This window comes from Mastigoproctus giganteus, chromosome 9 (assembly GCF_048544385.1).
Source record: "Mastigoproctus giganteus isolate SK-2022 chromosome 9, ASM4854438v1, whole genome shotgun sequence".
Taxonomy (NCBI): domain Eukaryota; kingdom Metazoa; phylum Arthropoda; class Arachnida; order Uropygi; family Thelyphonidae; genus Mastigoproctus; species Mastigoproctus giganteus.
The window spans coordinates 170,649,510-170,672,299 of record NC_143583.1 but is presented as its reverse complement, the minus strand read 5'-3'; the positions used below and the strand labels follow the sequence as shown (position 1 = coordinate 170,672,299).

At 37.0% G+C, this 22,790-nt stretch overlaps 1 protein-coding gene across 4 annotated transcripts in view; it reads left to right on the top strand.

Moving 5' to 3' along the window:
* LRR (capping protein regulator and myosin 1 linker 1 leucine rich repeat protein) overlaps positions 1–22,790 on the top strand; it is a 1,021,987-nt gene that overhangs the window by 867,598 nt on the left and 131,599 nt on the right. For all 4 annotated transcript variants that reach the window (XM_090381859.1, XM_090381857.1, XM_090381858.1 and 1 more), the window contains 2 exons: positions 7,784–7,860; positions 12,309–12,489. In XM_090381859.1, the coding sequence (XP_090237985.1) occupies positions 7,784–7,860; positions 12,309–12,489 (258 nt within the window). The remainder of the gene's footprint in view (positions 1–7,783; positions 7,861–12,308; positions 12,490–22,790) is intronic.

Here is a 22,790-nt window from a genome sequence, read left to right as displayed (position 1 = left end):
TTATGAGAGCATCCCTGGATTCAGATGGCCCTATGGCTGGAGATGTGCTAATATATCCCCAATTCACAAAGGGGTTTGTAATTACTCATGTCTCTCCAAAGAGAGACATGAGTAATTACAGATGTGTTAGCTTGACTTCTATTCAAGGGAGAATGATGGAGTTACTGGTTAAAGGAGTAATGCTGGGTAATCTAGACAGGAATGCAGTTATACTGCAGTCACAGCATGGATTTGATATGGGCCATTGTTGTCTGCCCAATCAGATTGGTTACCATGATACAGTAATAAAGGAACTGGATGCAAAAAATAATTTTGATATATACTTATTTCAGAAAAACTTTTGATACTGTTGCATATAAAAGACTGCTATACAAATTGCTACAGTGTGGCCAATACAAAACTTACCAATACAAATTGGTAAGGGTAAATTGCTGCTATAGATAAGGGGATGGTTGAGTGGAAGAAGACAGAGTGGTTTTCAATGGACACTGCTCTTCTTGGACTAATATTATTAGTGGAGTCTCACAGGGTTCAGTGCTGGGCCCAAACCATCACTGAACCCTTTGAGACTCCACTAATTTATTAATGATAAATTAGTGGAGTCTCGAACATACCAATGAAGGCATGTCAGGTCTGAGTTTGCAGATGATACAAAATTTGGCAAGATAGTTAATCACAGTAATCAAAGTATGCTACTGCAACAAGATGTTGACAAATTAAGCAGATGGACTAGAGAAGTGGCAATTCAAGTTTAATATTGACAAATGCTAGGTATTTCATATGGAAAGCAGTAATCCCAGATTACATACCAGCTGTGTGGTACCACACTCAGGGCAGTGGAAAATGAAAAAGACCTGGAGGTAATTGTGCAGATATGAAGTTCTATGAGTTTGTAGTATAAGGGGAATTATCCTATTGTATAAGGCAACAGTTTCGTTACATCTTGAATACTGCATACTGGTCTGGAGGCCTCATTTTTGGAAGCGTATAGAGCTGCTGGAATGGTTGCAGAGAATTCGGGGGAAGAAAGTGATGCTCTTACCAAGATAGGCTTCATTTCTGAAAAATGCAGCATTTGGAGACTAAGCAGCTGCGAGGTGATCTGATTTGAGGTATTCATATGCCTTGATTGGGTTCAGTGGGCTCAGTCCTTCCTCTTTCTCAAACTGCACACAGGAGAGGGGCATAAATTCATATTCAGGAGGAATGGTTGCAGGTTAGATGTGCATAATTTTGCTTTCAGCCAGTAGGGATTGATTGTTGGAATAAACTTTTATTGTTCTAGAAGTGAGTAGTTTCAATAAATGTAAGGAAAAACTAGATAAACTGTTAGAGGGATGGATAGGTGAAATGAGAATTGTTGGCTATTTTTTGGCTGATGCTTCATAAGCTTGCTTTCTTGCATTATTTGCCATTAATAATAAAAATGAAATAATGCTGACCAGTCAGTATGACAGAGGACTACCAGTCTGATGGACCCTAGCTCGAGTCCCGCTTTGGGAAGCGAACGCATCTCCATCACACTGGGAGCCGGTATAATAATAAAAGTAATAAATTAGAATAATAATAACCAACCGTAACACCAGACATAACAACCATCCTGTGTACATGGTAGCAATACCTGTCACAGGGTGGTACTTCCCCTCAATTAGAGAGAAATAATATCAGAATAACAATAATATAATAAAATAACTAATAATAAAATAAACATCGTGAAAGTTGCTCCAGCAGACCTACCTTCCCCGAGATTGGATGACAGTTAAGGCAGATAGTTGCACCATCTGGTGTTACTCCCAAGAACTAACACTATCACTGGACATAAGCAAAGGTAAACACATACATCCAGTTCCATAGATGGATGATGTCAAAGAGAAATAATAATCATACTGCATCGAGTGTGGCGCAGGATAGTAAAGTGGTCAGGAGCGAGAGTGCATAGCACGCGTTCCTTGAGTGGACCGGGGTTCAAGCCCGTGACTACTAAATACGATAAATATTTGTATTGATGATTTATTGTAAACTCAAATGACTTGGTTGTTGTGCCAGAGTATAAACAGAAAATTTTTAATAGTAATCATGGCATGTGATGCAAGAAAGTAAGCATATGAGCTTATGTAGCATCATCCAAAAAAAAAAAAAAAATTCACACAACCATTCCCTCTAAATGTTTGTCCAGTTCTTCCTTAAATTTATTTAACCTATCAACTGCCACAACGACAGATGGAAGTATGTTCCAGCAATTAACCACACGCTGGCTAAAGGCAAATTTCCGCACATCTATTCTACAGCTGGCTTTCCTCAATTTGAATTTATGCCCCATTAGGTTCGTAATCTGAACAAGTGGAAGAATCCCATCAGAATTCAGCACGCTCAAACTTGAATGGTTTGAGCATGCTGAATTCTGATGGGATTCTTCAATAACCTTGAGCTTGCTCAAACCATTCAAGGCTTTATACACCTCAATCAAATCACCTCGCTGGTGCCTAGTCTCCAGACACTGTAATTTGCAAAATTTAAGCCTTTCTTTGTAAGAGCAACCCTTTGTTCAATTCACTAATCTTGTTGCCCTTCTCTGTACTCGTTCCAACAGCTCTACATCCTTAAAATGGGGCCTCCAGACCGGTATACAGTACTCAAGGTGTGGCCTGACCATTGCCTTATACAAGGGGATAATCACCTCCTTATCCCTGCTAGAAAAATTCCTGTATATCATTGACAAGACACCATGAGCTACTCTTACATACCGTCCGCACTGCTCAGAAAACTTCATAACTACCTGCACAATTACCCCCAGGTCTTTTTCATTCTCTACTACTGTCAGTGTGGTACCACAGAGTTGATAGGTTACTCTGGGATTACTGCTTCCCATATGTAATACTTTACATTTGTCAATGTTAAACTTCATTTTCCACCTCTCATCTCATCTGTTCAACTTTTCTAGATCCTGTTGCAGCAGTGTACTGTCATTAGTGTCATTAACAACTCTGCCAACCTTTGTATCGCCTGCAAACTTGGACATTAAGCCTGATATACCATCATCAGTATCATTAATGAATACAGAAAACAACAATGGACCCAAAACTGAACCCTGAGGGACTCCACTAATAACGTTAGTCCACGAAGAGCAGTGTTCATTGATTACAACTCTCTGTCTTGTCGCACTCAACCATCCCTTTATCCATAGCAGCAATTTGCCTCCAGTGCCACACTGCTCCAATTTGTGCAGCAGTCTTCCATGTGTAACAGTATCAAAGGCTTTTCTAAGATCCAAGTATATGATATCAAAGTTATTCTTTGCATCCAGTTCCTTTCTGACTACATCATAGTATCCAATCAAATTAGTCAGACAAGACTTCCCCTTAACAAACCCATGCTGTGTCCGAGGTATAACTGAAGTCTTGTCTAGATGATCCTGCAATGCTTCTTTAACCAGTACCTCCATTAATTTTCCTGGAACAGAAGTTAAAATAACAGGTCTGTAATTACCTGTTTCCCTTTGATCCTCTTTTGTGGACTGGGGGACTTTTGCACATCTCCAGTCCATTGGTACCTTCCCTGAGTCCAGGGAAGCTCTCATAATTATGGCTAAGGATTTGCTTACTTCCTTTGCCGCCTCCTTTAATATAACTGGATAGATTCCATCCACCCCAGGTGCCTTTCTTGTGTTTATCTTTAACAATTTCTCCTACACTTTACTCTTAGTTATTACAAGATTATCTAGCTTACTGCCAGAGTGAATACCTCTGGCATTCCCCTCCCTGAACAACCCCTCATGGGTGAATGTAGATGCAAAATACTCATTTACTTTGTTAGCCACCTGAGCAGGATCATCAACAGTTGAACCATTAATATCAAGTGGACCAATCTGATTCATCCCCTTCCTTCTAGAGTTTACTTATGTAAAGAACTCTTTGCTGTTTTTCTTTGCATCCTTTGCCAAAGATTTCTCGTAAACTGCCTTCGCCTCCCTAACCTCCTTTGTAACTTGGTTACAGACCAGCTTATATCTGTCATAAGCTTCTGTGTCACATGTTAATTTATATGTATCCCATGCATTTTTCTTCTCTGTCACATGTCTAATTAGTTCATCTGACATCCATTTAGGCCTAAATCTTGAACAATATTTCTTTGTTGGTATGAAAAGCCTAGTGGCTTCCAAGATTAATTCTTTGAATTTTTCCCATTTTGAATTTGTTGTTGGTAACATCATCAGTTGGTTCTACCGTATAGAATTTATACACTGTCTCAAACCACCATAGTCACCTTTGCGAAAGCAAAAACCCTTCCCTTTACCCTTTATGGTAGTTATCTCTTTGAGTAAATCCCACTTCAGCACACTGTGATCACTGCCACCTAGTGGTTCCTTTATCTGCAGATTCTTGATGCATGAAGAATCACTACTGATAATTAGATCAAGAGAATTACTCCCTCTAGTTGGCTCCCGAACATGCTGCTGTAGAAAATAATCATCCAATAAATCCACAAAAGCCTTGCTAGTGTGTTAGTGACCAATCCCCAAATTCCAGTCAATATCCGGGAAATTAAAATCCCCCACTATAAGACACTCTAATTTACTGGTCCACTCTATTTCTCTGCACGATTGCTCATTATACTCATCAGATTCGTTAGGCCGATAACGCACACCTAATCTCATTTTTCCTTTCCCAGTGTTTTTGTCACACCAGACTCAACATTGCATTGCATTGTCCACCAACATCAATTGGATGCACCTCCTTAGATTTTATGTGTTTCTTAACTAACAGCCTAACTGCTCCTCCCCTCCCCTCCCCTCCCGTCTATCCTTTCTGTACACATTGTATACTCCCAAAATTCCAGTTCTGCACTTCTTTTGTCTGTGTGACACCATGTCTCTGATATCCCAACAATATCTGCCTATGATGTCTTGACTAGCACTTCAAGCGCATCGAATTTATTCACTATACTCCTAGCATTAGTGTTCATGCAAGTATACATGCACCTGCTTCTACTCTTAGTTACCCTAACACAGCCCGTGTATTTAATTGTTCCACTATGACTCCCAGCAGCAGTCCTTGAAATTCCCATTGCCTTGCTTTCCAGGCTGCTGCCCAATTGCATTTCAATAGGTGTAGTGCAAGAATCACTTTTACCTCTGCCAGAGGCTACTGTTAATCTATTAGTCGGTGTATCCCTCCCCAAGATAGCCCACCTAACTCTGCCTGAATAGCATCAGCAAATATTCTTGCACCCTTTCTATTTAAGTGTATCTCATTCCTGGTTGCAGAATAGGTGTGTAGAAATTTGCATTCTGCCAGAATAATCGTTGGAATTATTCTGGAATAAACTTCCACATAGTGTTGTGAAAGTATATAACATGGACAAATTATTAGAAGGAAACAGACAGATGAATTTAATATTTTATTTATTTTTTTCTTGAAGGTTCTGTTTAAGCTTTTCTTTCTTGCATTCATGTTGTCAATATTAATACACTAATCAATACTAATTGCCATGTTATACTAATTGTCAATACTAATGTTTTGTAACTTTTGTATGTTAAACTTTTGACATAATTTAGCATCTCTCACCCTGTGGAACTATTTCATCGCTGCATTGTTTGTCTTTCAGTGATCATACCTACTTATCCATTAAGGAGTATTTCTTTTTATTTGAATGATCACATATTCTGATATTTGCTTCACAAAATTTAGACCCAGGGGTCACATCTGGTGAGTATGGGCTTGGCACACCCAGGGTCCTGAGCTGAATATCATCATTCTTTTCTTTTCTCTTCCTTGGTGATTCCCTTTTCTCTCTCTCTCTCTCTCTCTCTCTCTCTCTCTCTCTCTCTCTCTCTCTCTCTCTCTCTCTCTCTCAGGGTAACTGGGAAATTTATTTTAGCTCATGCAGCATAAGCCTCAGGCTTCCTTGCACTATATGGCTAGTAATAATAAGAATATTTGATCAGTGCATTTTGCAGAAAACTTTGTTCATGATTATATGCACAACTAAGCCTCTTGCCAGTTGTGTACAATAGGCTCAGTTGTGTGCTTTAAAATATTTTAGTACATGTTACAGTACATATTTTATACATATCGATTGATTTTTGCCATGTGTATGCTGTGTAAAAACCTAAGCGATATCTGTTTATATGGTTTGTTCTCACTTAACAGAGCAAAGTCTGACACAGCTGAGGAATAAATGTATATTTGTGCACATAAGAACAAAAACTAAATATATGAGGAAATCAAAAAAAAAAAAAAATCCTTTCCATTGTATATGCAGTATTATCTCCTTGGATTGTTGTCCTAATTTCTGTATGTGAATCTATATTTTCTCCTATCAGGAATGATTTTGCAGCAATCAACAGATTTTAAATTTAGACTCAAAATAAAAAAATAACAACAGATAATGTTTACTTATTTGGTAATTTACATGTTTGCCACCTTTATACCCTTTATACCTACTGGGTAAAATATAATGTCAGACATTGCAACCACAAATAAAACTGCTCCACTGATTGACAGATACTCTCAGAATAATGAACATATAGCTATAGCAGAGTTTCCTGTTGCCATATAAGCAACTGACATGTCAATGGTCAAAGCAGTTGCCCAAGATCCAGAAAACAAGATCTCAAAAATTTATAAGCAAATTGGAAAAAGGCAGAGTTACCTTGAATATATATTGCATGAATCTAATAAATAGATGCAGTGTATCTAGCCATAAAGAAGAAATTATACAAACTCTATGTGAGTATAAAAATTAAAAGTTTCATTGGCAGCAGTTTTTAGTTGAACAAATGAAATGGCAATTTTATTACTGTAGAATGGCTGTATCTCCAAATAACTGTAAAGTTTGATTGACATTGGCAAGGAACTAATAATACAAAGGTAAAATATTTCCAGAGAACCCCCTTTCCCTTTCATCAGTGGAAGGATGGAAAAACATGCATGCATGCACACAAAAAGAGGAAATGGTCAATGCTGGCCCAAGGCATAAGCAACATGAATGGCCACTGGTCACAGTTATTCTTTAAAACTATTCTTTCTACTTTTTATAATTGGTTAAAAAGGCAACAATATCATATCTGGCTCATATGGTAAAAAATTATATCAGGTTAACAAGGAATTCAGCTAATTTTCATTAGCTGAATTGCTAATGAAAATTGCTAATGTTTTGTGCAAATATTTCCTCATTTGCAAGGATAATTTGCTTATCCTTCCACCGAAGAAGTAATAGTAAAGTTCTGGAAATGTACGTGACAGTTTAACTCAGTGGTTTCAAGTGGCTTGCATTAATTTTGTTTTCTTTAGTGTCATTAACTATCTAATATTTCATTCTTTACTAGCACATTACAAATTTAGTGTTCTTCTAGAAGCCTGACTATTTTATATTCACTTAAAATTTATCTTATTTCTTTTTAATTTCTATATAAAAAAACGTATTTCAAAGTATAGTTGGGCAAGCATTACTCATTAGGGTGCCTCCGTAGCCAGGTGGGAAGGAGCAGCAGTGCGCAGCACACACTTCTTGATTAGACCGGGGTTCGAGCCCGTAACCACCAAATACGGCGGATGCAGAAAGGTCAGGGAATGACCACCGCATATCCCGGAGCAATATGGTCTTAGTTGCTAATGCTCCTAAAAACCAAAAAAAACAACGACAAAAGCATTACTCATTATATTAGTCAGTTTCAAATCTTAGTTGTGAATGATTATATTATGCATATGAGACAGATCATCTATAGAAGTAGAAGCAAGATTGAGAAACTTGTTAAAATTTGGTATCTGTTTTATTCCTTCAGGTGGCAGTCCTGGTCTCTTAGCTGAAATGAGAGCTCGACATGAAAAAAGAGCTTCAGGAATGCAATTTACAAAGCAGGTATGGTTATAGATATTGTACACCCTATATGATAAAATTTATATAAACTTGAATTTTAAAGCTTAAATTAATATGATGATTAGGAAATTAGTGCATTGAGCATTTTCCTACCAGTTATTATTTCAAAATCTTGAAAAAAAATTATTTTATTCTCTGAATACATGCTATCAGAGTATTTTATTTAATTTAAATGATTGATATATAGGAATATAAAATTATATCTGAAGTAGCATCACAAGCTACACAAGGAAAATAGCTTTGGCCCCTTACAATAATGTATTTTAGTACTTGTAGCACTGACTTTTGCCAATCGCTTAATCAGCCTAATTTTATTTTTGTGAACTCTGTTGCATCTCATATTATTATGGTTACATCTATCACTGGGTTGCTAAGGTCTTCACATTGTTTACCTGCTCACCAGTGTGAGCCTTCAAACAGAGTCAAAACTCTGGTCTGGGCAGTAGAAAACACTTTAAATAAAACAGCAGTATACTTCTCCACTAGAGCTGTGTTTTATTTAGAGTAGTGCAATACCAAGGAAACTCGTAGTGAAGGTGCCTCCACAATATGAGATCAGTGCACTAAGTAGCAAACTTAGTTTGCTCAGTGCTACCTAAGCATGAATTGTTGAGGAGGCTTCCATCCTGCAGTGGGTTGATAATGGCTGCACTTTACTTTTTTTTTTACATAAAAAAAAATTGGCTTTGGGCACCAGTAACAATAATCTTATTTAGGAAGTTAAACAAATAAAGCAACTGAGAATGCCAGTTTATTTTTGATTTTAAGTGGTGCCCCAAGATTTTATGCCTATCCATGTATTATTGTTGTAAACATGAACTTCACCATTAAAAAAAAAAAAAAGAAAGAAAGAAAAAAGAAAACACCGTACATAAGGCACATTGTTGAGGGAAAATAAACTCTACAGTAAATCCTTAAATTATTATTATTAGCTATATGGTGCAAGGAAGTATGAGGCTTATGCTGCACCAGCCAAAAAAAATTTCTGCATTATCCTGAGAGAGAGAGAGAGAGAGAGAGAGAGAGAGAGAGAGAGAGAGAGAGAGAGAGAGAGAGAGAGAGAGCAAGCTGGAGTCAGAAACACCAAGAAAGAGAATGATGATATCCAGCTCAGGTCCCTGGGTGTGCCAAGCCCATACTCACCAGATGTGACCCCCTGGGTCAACTAAATAGGTTGCCCGAGTGGCAACCTATTTAGTCGATCAGTGATCATAACACAGTGGTTATGATCACTCTTCTTCCACGCCATTTAAAAAAGGAGTGGGTTAGAATCCCATCAAGATGAAGAGAATTTTTATGGGGTCTTTTATGGCGTGGATGGAATCTATCCAGTTATATTGAAGTAGGCAGCAAGAGAAGTCAGCAAACCCTTACCCATAATTATGAGTGCATCCTTAGATTCAGGGGAGGTCCACATTGACTGGAGATGTGCAAATATATCCCCAATTCACAAAAGTAGTTCAAAGGGTGACAAGAATAATTATAGGCTTGCTAGTTTAACTTGTTCTGGGGGAGATAATGGAGTCACTGATTAAAGAGGTGATACAAGATCACTTAAACAAGACTGCGGTAATAGTTCAGACACAACATGGGTTTGTTAAGGGGAAGTCTTGTCTGACCAATCGGATTGGATACTACGATGTGGTCACAAAGTAACTGGATGCAAAAAATAATTTTGTTATCGTATACTTGGATTTTTAGGAAAGCTTTTGATACTGTTGAACATGGAAGACTGCTGTACAAATTGGAGTGGTATGCCATTAAGGGAAAGTTGCTGCAATGAATAAAGGGATGGTTGAGTAGGAGATGGCAGAGAGTGGTAATAAATGGACACTGCTCTACGTGGACTAATGTTATTAATGGAGTCCCCCAGGGTTTGGTGTTGAGCCCATTGTTGTTTTGTGTATTCATCAATGATATTGATGAAGGTATATGAGGATTAATGTCTGAGTTTGCAGATGATACAAAGGTTGGCAGGGTTGTTAATAACAGTAAAGACAGTATGCTACTCCAACTGGATCTAGACAGTTGGAGTAGCTTACTGGATCTAGACTGTTGGAGTATCAAGTTGGGCAAATGGGCTGAGAAGTGGCAACTGAAGTTTAACATTGACAAATGCAAAGTACTGCATATTGATAGCAGTAACCCAAGAGAAATGTACCAACTGTGTGGTACTACACTGAGGGCAGTAGAGTATGAAAAAGTCTGAGGGGTAATTGTGCAGTCAGATATTATATTCTCTGAGCAGTGCAGATGGGCTGCCAGAGCAGGTCATGGAGTTTTGTCAATGATATATAAGAATTTTTCCAGCAGAGACAAGGAGGTGATTATCCCTTTGTCTAAGGCAGTGGTCAGGCCCTACCTTGAGTATTGCATACAGGTCTGGAAGCCTCATTTTAGGAAAGATATAGAGTTGCTAGAATGAGTACAGAGAAGGGCAACAAGATTGGTGAGAGGAACAAAGGGGTGCGCTTACGAAGAAAGGCTTAAGTTCTGCAAGTTGCAGCATCTGGAGACTAGGCACCTGCGAGGTGATCTGATTGAATGGTTTGAGCGGGCTCTATGGTGACGGGATACTTCCGCTTGCTCAGACTAATTTGCCTTTAGCCAATGGGTAGTTGATTGCTGGAATAGACTTCCATCTGTTGTTGTGGAAGTTGATAGCTTAAATAAATTTAAGGCCGAACTATACAAACATTTGGAGTGACCGAATGGGCGAAATGAGGAGGTTTTTTTTTTGCCTGATGCTTTATAAGATTGCTTTCTTGCATCATATGCCTCAACTAATGCTAATACTAACTTCTCATACGGAAGTATTTCAAATTGTCTACTTATATAATGTCAGAACTGTCCCTTGAATCCAGTACCTATATGACCACATCATTATAGTTTATCAGTTTGGCCAAGCAAAATTTTCCCTTTTAAAAAGAAGTAGTGTAATCCACTTTGGAGAGAGGTTCTCAAATTCTTTGTTATGTACTATGATCTTCCTAAATGACAAATGGATTTGTGTAATTCCTTAAAATGATAAAATAATCTGTATGTCACCCATGAATAAAACTAATGATTTCACTTGGGTTGGGAAGAAATAAACATATCACTTACTTTTAAGTAGTGTTTGGCTCCTCTTCCCCCATTTGTGGATTCTAAATAAGTTACATTGTCTCCAGTTGAGGGGGTTGCCTGTGATTACTTTAAAATTTAATCTGTATATCAAATAAAGCAGTAATAAAACAATCAACAATAAAACCTGTCAAGAAGTTTGTCCTTACCCCCTCCCCAAGGAGTTGCAACCCACAGTTTGAGAACCCCTGACTTAGGATATTATACTTGTCAAGATGACCTTTTAATGCACCTTTGACCATACACTAATCCATCCCAATTACTGAGGTCAAACTGACTAGTCCATAGTCCCTTTCATCCCGCCCGCACCCAATTTGTAGATTTGCAATAAGTTGCAATTTCTCCAATTAAAGAGGATTACTCATGAGTACAATAATCTTCTCATGATCAACTCTAGAAGTTTGTCACAGTCTTTTTCGGTACAACTGGTTATATGCCATTAGGGCCTGGTACCGTATTCACATTCAAGTGTAGTTTCGATTAGTCTCTCCTCTGTAGTATCACTTATTCTATGGTGCGCAGGTCTAACGTAACTTACCCTACCCTGAACAGGAACTTTATACTGTGAAATATAGTACAAAGTATTATTCAGCTCACCAGAAAAATAAACTGGATTATCTATGATTATACCATTTCCATTGGACCAAAGCCCTGTCTAATATGATAGTCATTTTTTACCAAGTTAGGCAATCTCTCAAATGCTTAAATTTTTATTGGCAGTTTAAAATTTAAATTATATCATTTATAATTTAAATGATAGAGACTAAAAATATATTACCATATTTTGGAATACCACATGGATTTTAGCACGCAGAATGGGAAAATGCTGACTTGCAATTATGTATCATAGTCAAGCGTAGTTATTCCCTTGCAGACACAATACCATTGTAGCTTTTGACTTTGCACTGATATAAACAATCCTGTTTAAATTATTAGCAGTTTGTCCTTATCGTATGAATTTGAAGTCCATCAAAGAACTTAGGTTATTCACATGAACAATCAATAGAAACCATAACAGGTATATTTACCATATATTTAGAAAAAAATTTTTATGTCAAGAAAATACTTTTTCTTTTTTTTTTGCAATGAAATAATATATATAGTGTCAGTAAGGAAAGAAGGAAGGAAGAGAAAGGTGTAAAGACAGTTCTAAATTCTGTTAGCGAGTAAAAATTCCTTTTTCTTTTATGGTAAGAAGGAAACTTTGATTTTTGATGCTAAAAACAGATATGCACTGTTTTATTAATATATTCAGTATATTAAGTGTTTCTGCTTAAATGTTTTAATATATTAATTTTTAAATTCAGAACATGGAAGAGAAAACTTTCTTTGAAAACGACAACTCTTCCAGTCCACTTACTAATGTGAAACTGAAGCCTACTGGTTTGGTCCAATCAACAAAGTCTCCTGTTGATATTATCCCCACAGAAAGGAATGAAGAAACTTTGAGTAGACCTACTAGTTCACCTGCAATTACTTCTTCACCAGGTATAACAGCAGTTTAATGCATACTTTTTTTTTTGTTTGTTTTTTTTTTTTTTTTTTTTGATCCACCCATTGTTAGTTTCAGAAATTATGATTAAAAGCAAGAAAGCATTTGCAAACAAACTTAAAATTGTTAAATTTTTTATCAGATATTAAAATTTGTGTTTTTTTACAAAAAAATAACACTTGTTTTCACCTTGCAGGAGTCCAAGTATGGACTCCTGCATCAGGCAGCATGAGTGGCACTTTCCACTTTTAAACGAAAGTAGAAGTTGCTAGTTCCACAAGAAATGGCTATAAATTTACTGCCTCTGTTGAAAAATATGCTATTTAAAAAAGGATAGGTCGAACAGGATCAGGGTAAGTCTGCAATGGGAAAAAGTTAATGATATAGAACAGTTATCACCTTTTAAAGGTACACATTTTGTACCCTTTGGTACTAATGATGCTAAGCATAGGAGATATGTGAATTTACGTCACTGGTATCTGGCAACATTCAGAAAAATCTGAAATATGGTTAAATTTGAAATAGTCTAGAATTTTGCCCAGGAATAGGAGGGGAGCACATGATGAGGATGAGATTCTTTTCAATTATCACCTTTTAAAGATACACATTTTGTACCCTTTGGTACTAATGATGCTAAGCATAGGAGATATGTGAATTTACGTCACTGGTATCTGGCAACATTCAGAAAAATCTGAAATATGGTTAAATTTGAAATAGTCTAGAATTTTGCCCAGGAATAGGAGGGGAGCACATGATGAGGATGAGATTCTTTTCAATCACTTCAGGCCTGAAGAGATTGTGAAAGGCTTGTGCAGTAGAAATTTTTAGCAAAATTCCTGTATATCACTGACAAGACTCCATGACCTGCTCCGGCAGCCTGTCTGCACTGCTCAGAAAACTTCATATCTGACCGCACAATTACCCCAGGTCTTTTTCATTCTCCACTACCCTGAGTGTAGTACTGCACAGTTGGTGGTGCACTATGGCCATAGATGCTGATGCACCAAAAAAATCCCTAACCAACCAAATGTACAGTTGGTACGTTGTTCTAGGGTTCCTGCCACCATATGCAGTACTTTGCATTTGTCAATAGTAAACTTTGGTTGCCACTTCTCAGCTCATCTGCCCAATTTTTCTAAATCCTGTTGCAGCAGTGTACCATCATTATTGTCGTTAACAACCCTGACAACCTTTGTATCATCTGCAAACTTGGACATTAAGCCTGTTATACCTTTATCAATATCATTGATAAACATAGAAAACAACAATGATCTCAACACTAAAACCCGGGGACTCCACTAATAACATTAGTCCACGAAGAGCAGTATCCAGATTACCACTCTCTGTCTTCTTCCACTCAACCATCCTTTTATCCATAGCAGCAATTTGCCCTTAATGCTATACTGCTCCAATTTGTACAGCAGTCTTTTATGTGCAACAGTATCAAAAGCTTTTCTGAAATCCAAGTACAGTCAGTCCTCGTATAGCACGATAGTTGTGTTCCTAGAAACTCTCGTGCAATGCAAAATCGTACAATATAAACAACAGGCCCTATGGGAAAAATAGGGTTAGGTGCCGACTACCCAAGAGTGAACACACATTTGTAACAAAACATTACCAAACACAATAAATAATCGCAATAAAATACTTACGTATTTTATTACAATTATTACATAATAAAATATTGCTAATGCTTTTGCTTCTATCGTAAGCAAACTTGTTTTTTGTTTGATTTTTCTATCCAAACAGATGACAGCCGTTCCATCTCTTCCAATTCTTTGTGTTTTGATCTAATGGATTTTAATTACGCTTTGAGTTGTTCCTGCTATGAAAAATTTGTTTTTATTTTCTCTGCATTCTTTCTAATTCTTGACGTTGCCTCATTTCGGCCTGTAGCACATGCAATATCACATGGTCTTTCATTTCGCTCAAAGCATTTCACAATTTCATATTTTTTCTCTATCAACTGATGCGAACTGGCCACAAAATGTAATTACAAAATTACAAAATGCTTGATACGCATAAACAAAGCTGCATGCATGTAGCAACTGAATAAACAACACCGTAAAGGCAGAAACAGTATTAACACCTCACTAGCTCACATTTTACTAAAGCACATTTCTGCGGATTACTACCATAAAACAATAAAAACAATTTACAGTTGCTTTTCTGCTAGTGGAATCTGTTATAAACTGGTAGCAAACTCGATCTAATTGCATTTTCGATAATACCAATAGCTGGAATTGTGTGGGTTCTTATGTTATTATGGTGAAATGTGTTTCCCCTTCACTGATATAAAAAACATAAATACATTTTCAGAATCTTCTCTTCATTCCTACATGTTGCGTTCAGTTGGGGTGATTCCATGTTTGACTGCCATTTCTTATAAACACAAAGGCGAATCTTGCGTAAGCGAATCTGGTTCGTGTTACATACAATATTGTTCCCCTATTTATAAATCATGTATGATCGAATTCGTGTAGTGTAAACACATGTTATACGAGGACTGACTGTATATGACATCAAAATTATTATTGCATCCAGTTCCTTTGTGACCACATCATAGTATCCACTCAGATTGGTCAGGCAAGATTTCCCCTTAACAAATCCATGCTGTGTCTGAAGTGTAATTGCAGTATTGTCTAGATGAGCTTGCACTGCTTCTTTAACCAGTGACTCCATTACTTCACCAGAATAGAAGTTAAACTATCTGGTCTGTAATTACTCGTGTCACTCTTTGATTTCCTTTGTGAATTGGGGATACATTGCACTTCTCAAGTCTGTGGGTACTTCCCTGAATTTTAAGGATGTTCTCATAATTATGGCTAAGGGTTTGCTTACTTCCTTTGTTGCATCCCTTAATATAACTGTATAGATCCCATCCACCCCAGGTGCCTTCCTTATGTTTAACTTCAAAATTTCTTCTCCACTTTCCTCTCAGTTATTACAAAATCATTTAGTTCCCTGATAAAGTTTGATAAGCTTGTGGCCTCCACTTCCCTACAGAATTCCTGAGGTATAAATGTAGATTCAACATACTCATTTAGTTCATCAGCTACCTAAGCAGGTTCATCAACAGTCGAACCATTGACATTAATTGGACTAATATGATTCATCTCCTTCCTTCTAGAGTTTACATAAGTAAAGAAGTCTTTGCTGTTTTTCTTTGCATCCTTTGCCAAAGATTTCTTATAATCTGCTTTCGCTTGTCTAACCTCCATCATGACTTGATTACAAACTAGCTTATATCTACCTTAAGCTTCTGTGTTGCCTGATAATTTATATGCATCCTATGGACTTTTCTTCTCTGCTACGAGTCTCATTAGTTCATATGACATCAAATTAGCCTAAACCTTGAACAGTATTTCGTAATTGGTATAAAAAGCCTAGTAGCTTTCAATTCCAAATGAGAAGCATTCCTTGAATGCTTCCCATTTAGAATTTGATATTAGTAACATCATCAGTTGATCCCACTGTATAGAATTAAAAACTGTCTGAGACCACCATAGTCACCTTAACAAAAGCAAAACCCCTCTCTTTACCCCGATGGTATTTACATCTATAAATAAATTCCACATCAGTACACTGTGGTCATTGCCACCTAGTGGTTTCCTTTCTCTGCATATTCTTAATGCTTGAATAATCACTTCTGATAATCAGATCAAGAGTATTAATCCCATTGGTTGTTTTTTATAAATTTGGTGCTGTGGAAAACAGTCATTCAATAAATCCACTAAAGCCTTGCTGGTGTGCAATTGACCAACTCACAAGTTCCAGTCAATATCTGGGAAGTTAAAATTTCCCATTATAAGACATCCTGATTTACTGGCCCACTCTGTATTCTCTGTACGGTTATTTGTTGTACTCTTCAGAGTCATTAGGCCTATATAACACACTCCTACCCTCATTTTTGCTTTCCCAGTGCTCATGTCACAGCAAACTGACTCAAAATTGCACTGGCCACCCATGTCATCTTGGATGCACTGCCTTAGATTTTATGTGTTTCCTAAATCAATAACTAAGCATAACCCCTTCTGTCTGTCTTTTCTCTACACACTGTACTCCCCAAATTGAAATTCTGCATTCCTTGTATCTGTGTGACACCATGTCTCTGAAATCCCAACAATGTCTGCATTTGATTTCTTGACCAGCACTTCAAATTCACCAAATTTATTTACTATACTCCTAGCTTTGGTGTACATGCAAATATACATGCACCTGTTCTTACTCTTAGTTACCTGAACACTGCCCATATATTTATTTGTTTCATGATAACTTCCAGCAGTTATTAAAATCCCTAGCACCTTGCTTTTCCAGGCTGAATGGAAAAGCAACTGGAATGAGCACCTGCTCATTCCAGTAGAAGCAGTGTAAGAATCACTTTCACCTATTCCTGCGGCTATTGTGAATCTGTTCTGTGTATCTCCCACAAGCCAGTAGTTTTCTGACCCGCCTAATACTGCCTCGATAGCACTTTATATTTGCAAATATACAGTCCGATGCATCTTGACATGGACTGCACAAGGTTTTGCGGTGTCATGTAATACTATTCTTGCATTGCACAGTATCCGGTAATGTGTGTCCACACATTATCAGGCGGATGGTTATAGTGTTTATTGTCCTTTTCCACTAGGTCCCAAACATGCACAATTGGATTGAGATCAGATGAATTGGGTTGCCATGGGAGGACGAAGTATTCATTGTCATTTTCCTGAAACCAGTTATCAACCTTCCAGGCCTTATAGCATGGCGCATTGTCTTGTTGAGAGAGATGCCGGAGATGTCTTGAACACTGTCATCATGAAGGGATCTACTTGGTCCATGATATTGGAAGAAAGGTGGGTCAGAATTCTTATTGAGCCATTGATTAATGGTGATCAGAAGACCCAGGGCATGCCACCAAAAACACTCCCCAAACAATAAGTCCACCGCCTATAGCCTGCCAAACACCAACCGTGCATCTAAGTGCTGTGGCCTCAAGTTGCTTAATAGTCCCATCAATATATAGATAGAGTTGGAAACCAGATTCATTGGACCAGGTAACAGATTTCCTCATTGATTAAAAGTGTTGGTGCTGACATGACCAAACAGGGTGCAGTTTCTTATGTCTTGCAGTGAGCCCCGGTACCCATGATGGCCATCGACTGGCATAGCCTATCCAAAATAATGTCCATGTGATGCATAGTTCACGTTGGTATTGGCTTTGCTGTTCCTCCATTGTACTGGATGATTAGCTGGGCCATGGCACTCACCATGGCTGTCCCACATGTGACCTTTGATTGGTTGTTCAACCACTGTTGAGCCAGTCATGATAGACTCGTAATACCACAAAATGGGAGAATTTAATCATGTTAGCTCTTGTCAAGATACTGGCAGCTGCTAATCTTGCTTACACAACCATTCCAAGTTTGAAGTTGGAAAGACCTCGACTCCAACCCATTCTTCCTTGCAGCCAATCAAAAACTGATCACCACATATGTGAACTACAGCCTTATACCAGCCATTCCTGACTTGAAACCTTCACCAATGCCACAGACCAGTCAATTCCTACTCAAGTGGTAATTGAAGCCAACTCAGTGTATACTTGTTCATACAATAATACCAGGAACATAGTAAATAAATTGGATACATTTGAAATATTGGTTAGTCATCAAATGCACTCATTATAAGGATATTAGAAACACTTTCTGGCATAGAATATGCAGAATTTCAATAGAGCACACACAATGTGTACAGAATGGACATTTATTTATTTATATTGTGTAGTGGTTCCAGCCAAAAAAAAAAACACTTGCCATTTTATTGTGGAGATAATTTTATTTTTAAAGGCCACCCAATGTAGTAGTGTTATGTATCATAATCTTGGTCTATATTGTTGATTGGCTACTTAGCTCAGCTGGGCTTAAACTACTACCATCTAGTTTCCATCCCTGCTACATAGAGGCAGGCCAATTGCTTTAATTGCACCAACCCTATCAATCATACTCTCCCTTCTTTCTACCCTGTTTTTGCCAAATAACAAGGTCAGAGATATAAAGGAAAGTGTAAACATATTGAAGAAAGAAAAAGGAGAGTTCAAACTATAGAACTGCATAGGAGAAGGCAGTACCAAAAAAACTGTGATAGATGGTTGCATGCATTACAGGGAACTGTGAAAGCATCCTACAAATTGAATAGATAGAAAAACATTACACACAGCATAAAGAACTGTTCCAATATCATGATGAGATGAAATACTCAGAGGATATTGATACAGTTCTTTCATGAGTGCCTCACCCCAGTCTGCCTCAACTAGCCATAAAACTTTTCTCTGAAACAAAACCATGACATTTTTTTTGTGCTGTTATATGCCACAAGAGAGATGTCCCCATTCCAAGACTGGACAAAAATGGACAGCAGGGGAGTTTTATACTCTTGGTTAAAAAGCACATAGATTCTAAAATAGTACTATTACTGTTATTTGTTTTTTTTTTTTTTTTTTTTTTTTGTTTATGAAAACCCCAAACATAAAAGGTAGAACATATAGTACTTAGTACTGTGCATAGGTTGAAGATTGAGAAGGTGAAAGATGATTAGTTATACACACAAATTAGGAATTTTAACTTTCCAGATGTTGGACATTTCTAGAATCTAGAAGTACCTAGCACATTTCTGGATTGAGGGGCAACAAGAAAAAGGAATCTCTTGATCTGATTATTACTGACTCTTTACTGATTTTCAAATCAAAAGTTTCTCAGTGCTCTTCATATATTAAAAAACTTCAGGTAAAGGATCTATTAGGTGGCACAGATCAGAATGTATTAGTGTCAGATTTATTTAAAGATATAATTACTGCCATTGAAAAATGGAAGGGATTTTGCTTTCACAATAGAGATTACAGTGATTCTAAATTTTAAATTCCTTTTCAATGTTACCAAGTGATTTTGTTGTGAGATGCCTATGCTAAATGCTTTTTTTGTTCATTGAAGTAATTGTAGAAGCTACTTAGCTTTTATATCAGCTTAGAAATAAATTCAGGACAGAATTTATGCCTAAATGGATGTTCAGATGAACATGAGACTAGCAGCAGAGAAGAAAAATACACAGGATTCTTATAAATTATCAGGAAACCCAGAAGCTTACAGTAAGTACAAAATAGTATAGAATCAAAAAAAAAAAAAAAAAAAATTTACAAAGGTCTTTCAAATGAAAATTGCAAAAACTGATGATAATCTTATGTCAGATTATATATTGAAATATGTTGGCAACACTTGAGCACACACGTGAGCACCATCTGCTGGCATTATTTGGAGGCAGTCAGTTTTCAAGTTAACCCTGTAGTATGCACCAAAGTAGAGATGCAATCTGTAAATCAAGTTCTGAATGCAGAAGGAATAAAACCTGCTGAAATTTATTGCAGAATGTTGGCTCGGTATGGTGAAGCTTGAATGAGTCATTGACAAATCTACAAGCAGGTGAATAAATTTAAGAACAGTATTGAAAGTGTTGAAACTTTTCCTCGACCAGGGAAAACACATTATGTCGTGATATCAGAAGTCATAGTGGCAATTAACAACCTATATGAGAAAACTTTTCATTATTATTGAAGAAATTGCCAGTATATTCAAGAATAGTGTTGGGTCAGCACATACTATTGTTAGCAAGAAGTGCACCTTCGAAAAGTACATATCAGTGGATTCCTCCATGCTTCTTGGACAGTATGAATGAAGGAGATGCCTTCTTATAACACAGTGCCTGCAGAAAGATCCTGAGTACACTTCAGAAAGCAAATGCAGAAGTTCAGAGTGGCATTATAAAGGCTCATCTTGACTGAATAAAATACATTCCTGAGCACCAGCCAGGAAAACATTGCTCATTAAGAAGTATATTGTTTGGAAAAAGTAGAAGAAAGGTAGATAGGTGTTCTATTTAGCCATTAATTAATAGTAATCAGACAACGCAGAACATGTCATGAAAACAGTCCCCAAACAATAACATCACCATCTCCAGCCCTCCAAACACCAAGAGTGCATCAAGGTTCCAAGGCTTCATGTTGCTTTCTCCAAATGCAAATACTTCCATCATCATGATAGATTTGGATACTATATTCATCGGACCATGCGACAGATTTTTAGGTTGGCAATCAGTGTTGGTACTGACATGACCATGCAAGGTGCAGTTTCTTGTCTCCCCCAGTAAGAATAACTACCCATAATGGCCATCTACTTCCATATCCTATACAGCTTGTATAGGATATGGAAGGAAAACATAAAAGGAAAACAGTTTGAGTCAATTCAAGAAATCAAATCAAACCTGAAAGACTGCTTAAAGGCATTCACAAAAGATTATGAAAAATATTTTGTTCAACAGTAAGCTTGGCGGGTGCAGAAGAAGATTATATCATAGAATATTAACAGTGTAAATTTATCATTGAATAAATTATTGAATTAGTAGAATAAATTATTGAATTGAAATAATTATAATATCGGTGTTTAGATACACCATAGATAACTCTTAAGAAACTACAAAGTAGTTGTGGTAGGCATCATTTGCTTTTTCTCATATTGTGCTCTGCCTTCACGACGAGTTGCCATGATATTGCACTACTTCGAATAAGTAACGCTTCACTAATAGCGAAGACTATTGTTACTTATTCTCGGTTGAGTACCACCACCCATGGTGGTACTCAACCGAGTGGGTGGTGGTACTCAACCGAGAATAAGTAACAATAGTCTTCGCTATTAGTGAAGCGTTACTTATTCGAAGTAGTGCAATATCATGGCAACTCGTCGTGAAGGCAGAGCACAATATGAGAAAAAGCAAATGATGCCTACCACAACTACTTTGTAGTTTCTTAAGAATTATCTATGGTGTATCTAAACACCGATATTATATAGATACCAAACTCTTAAAGTATTATTATGCCTTGTGCATATATTTATTTAAAATAATTATAATAAAAAATTATAATTTTTTTCAAACATTCACCAAATGTTTTTATCAAATCTTGTACACACACATAAAATTGCAAAAAAAGTAACTGTGCACCATGTGTCAAAAGACCTTTCATTGTTCCAGTATTTTTTAATGTGCAAGTCCACTTTTGGCCTTGATTATGTTGTACCCTCATCATTAGACTCCAAACTAATGTTTAACAACAGGAAAGCAATATTTTGGCCCAGTTCTCCTTGAACACAGCAACAAAGCTAATTCAGCTAATGATTAAAAAATGTTGGCCTGATCCAAGGTTAATATTCTATTCATCCCAAAGATGCACAGTGGGATTATTTTTCAGGCTATGGGAAAACCAATAAACCTTTTATGTGCCCAAAACAACTCATTACAGGCTATGCAATATGACTTTGTCATGCAAAAATAGAACGTAGCCCCCCCTACTGTTGCCACAGTGTAGGAAGAGCAAAATTGCACAGAATGTCAGTGTACATTCCAGGCAGTTTTGGGCTATTGCTGTTTCTAGAATAATGAATGCCAACCTATCCACTTCGCCACTTTATGGCATTGCTCCTGATTCCCCCTGTCCTCAAGTGGTAAGTGTTAGCCATCAGGTGATACCAAAGCAGTTTCAAAGCAACATAATTCTTGTGAAAAAGAGACAGTTCTTTTTGAGTTAGTATTTTATAGTTAATATTTTATTAATTATAAAGTTCCTCGAGATGAAAGTAACGCCCTTTTTTTTTTCTTTTTTTTTTTTCGTTGTTTCATTTTGTTTCTCAACTCTACTAATAAAACTAACACATTAACTTATACTACCACTTGGTGAAGGTAGCATTGCTTCTGCCTCCACATAACCAGCTGGAAATCTAGGAGAAAAAGCACTCACTCCCAAAAAAAAAAAAAAAAAAGGAACAAAACTAATTGATATAAATTTGTCACCTAGCAGACCTGCAAATGTGGTTCTAGCTAGTCGGTAAAATTGAAGATATAGACACAGTACTCAAAAAGAGACAAAAACAAACATTGACACTTCATAGTGAGTCAGTTTTCACTTCTCTACACTGATTATTCACACAACTACTGAGTAAACAATAAGGAAACTGCCACCTTTCCTCATTTCAAAAATATCCATAAGAACTTTGCCCAAATGCTTTCTCCAAATCACTAAAAAATGTCCAATACTTAAGATCTGGGGATCTCCTAGCAGAAACTGCAAGTACATAACACTGAATGGCTTCTTCAGGTGACAACTTTTGGAGTATCTCAGTAATGGTATCCCTACATAACACTCTCAATACTTGAAATTTAATTTTTGCCATTAATACGAATCCACAGGTTGAACAAGATTTTTCAGCTTCAGCGA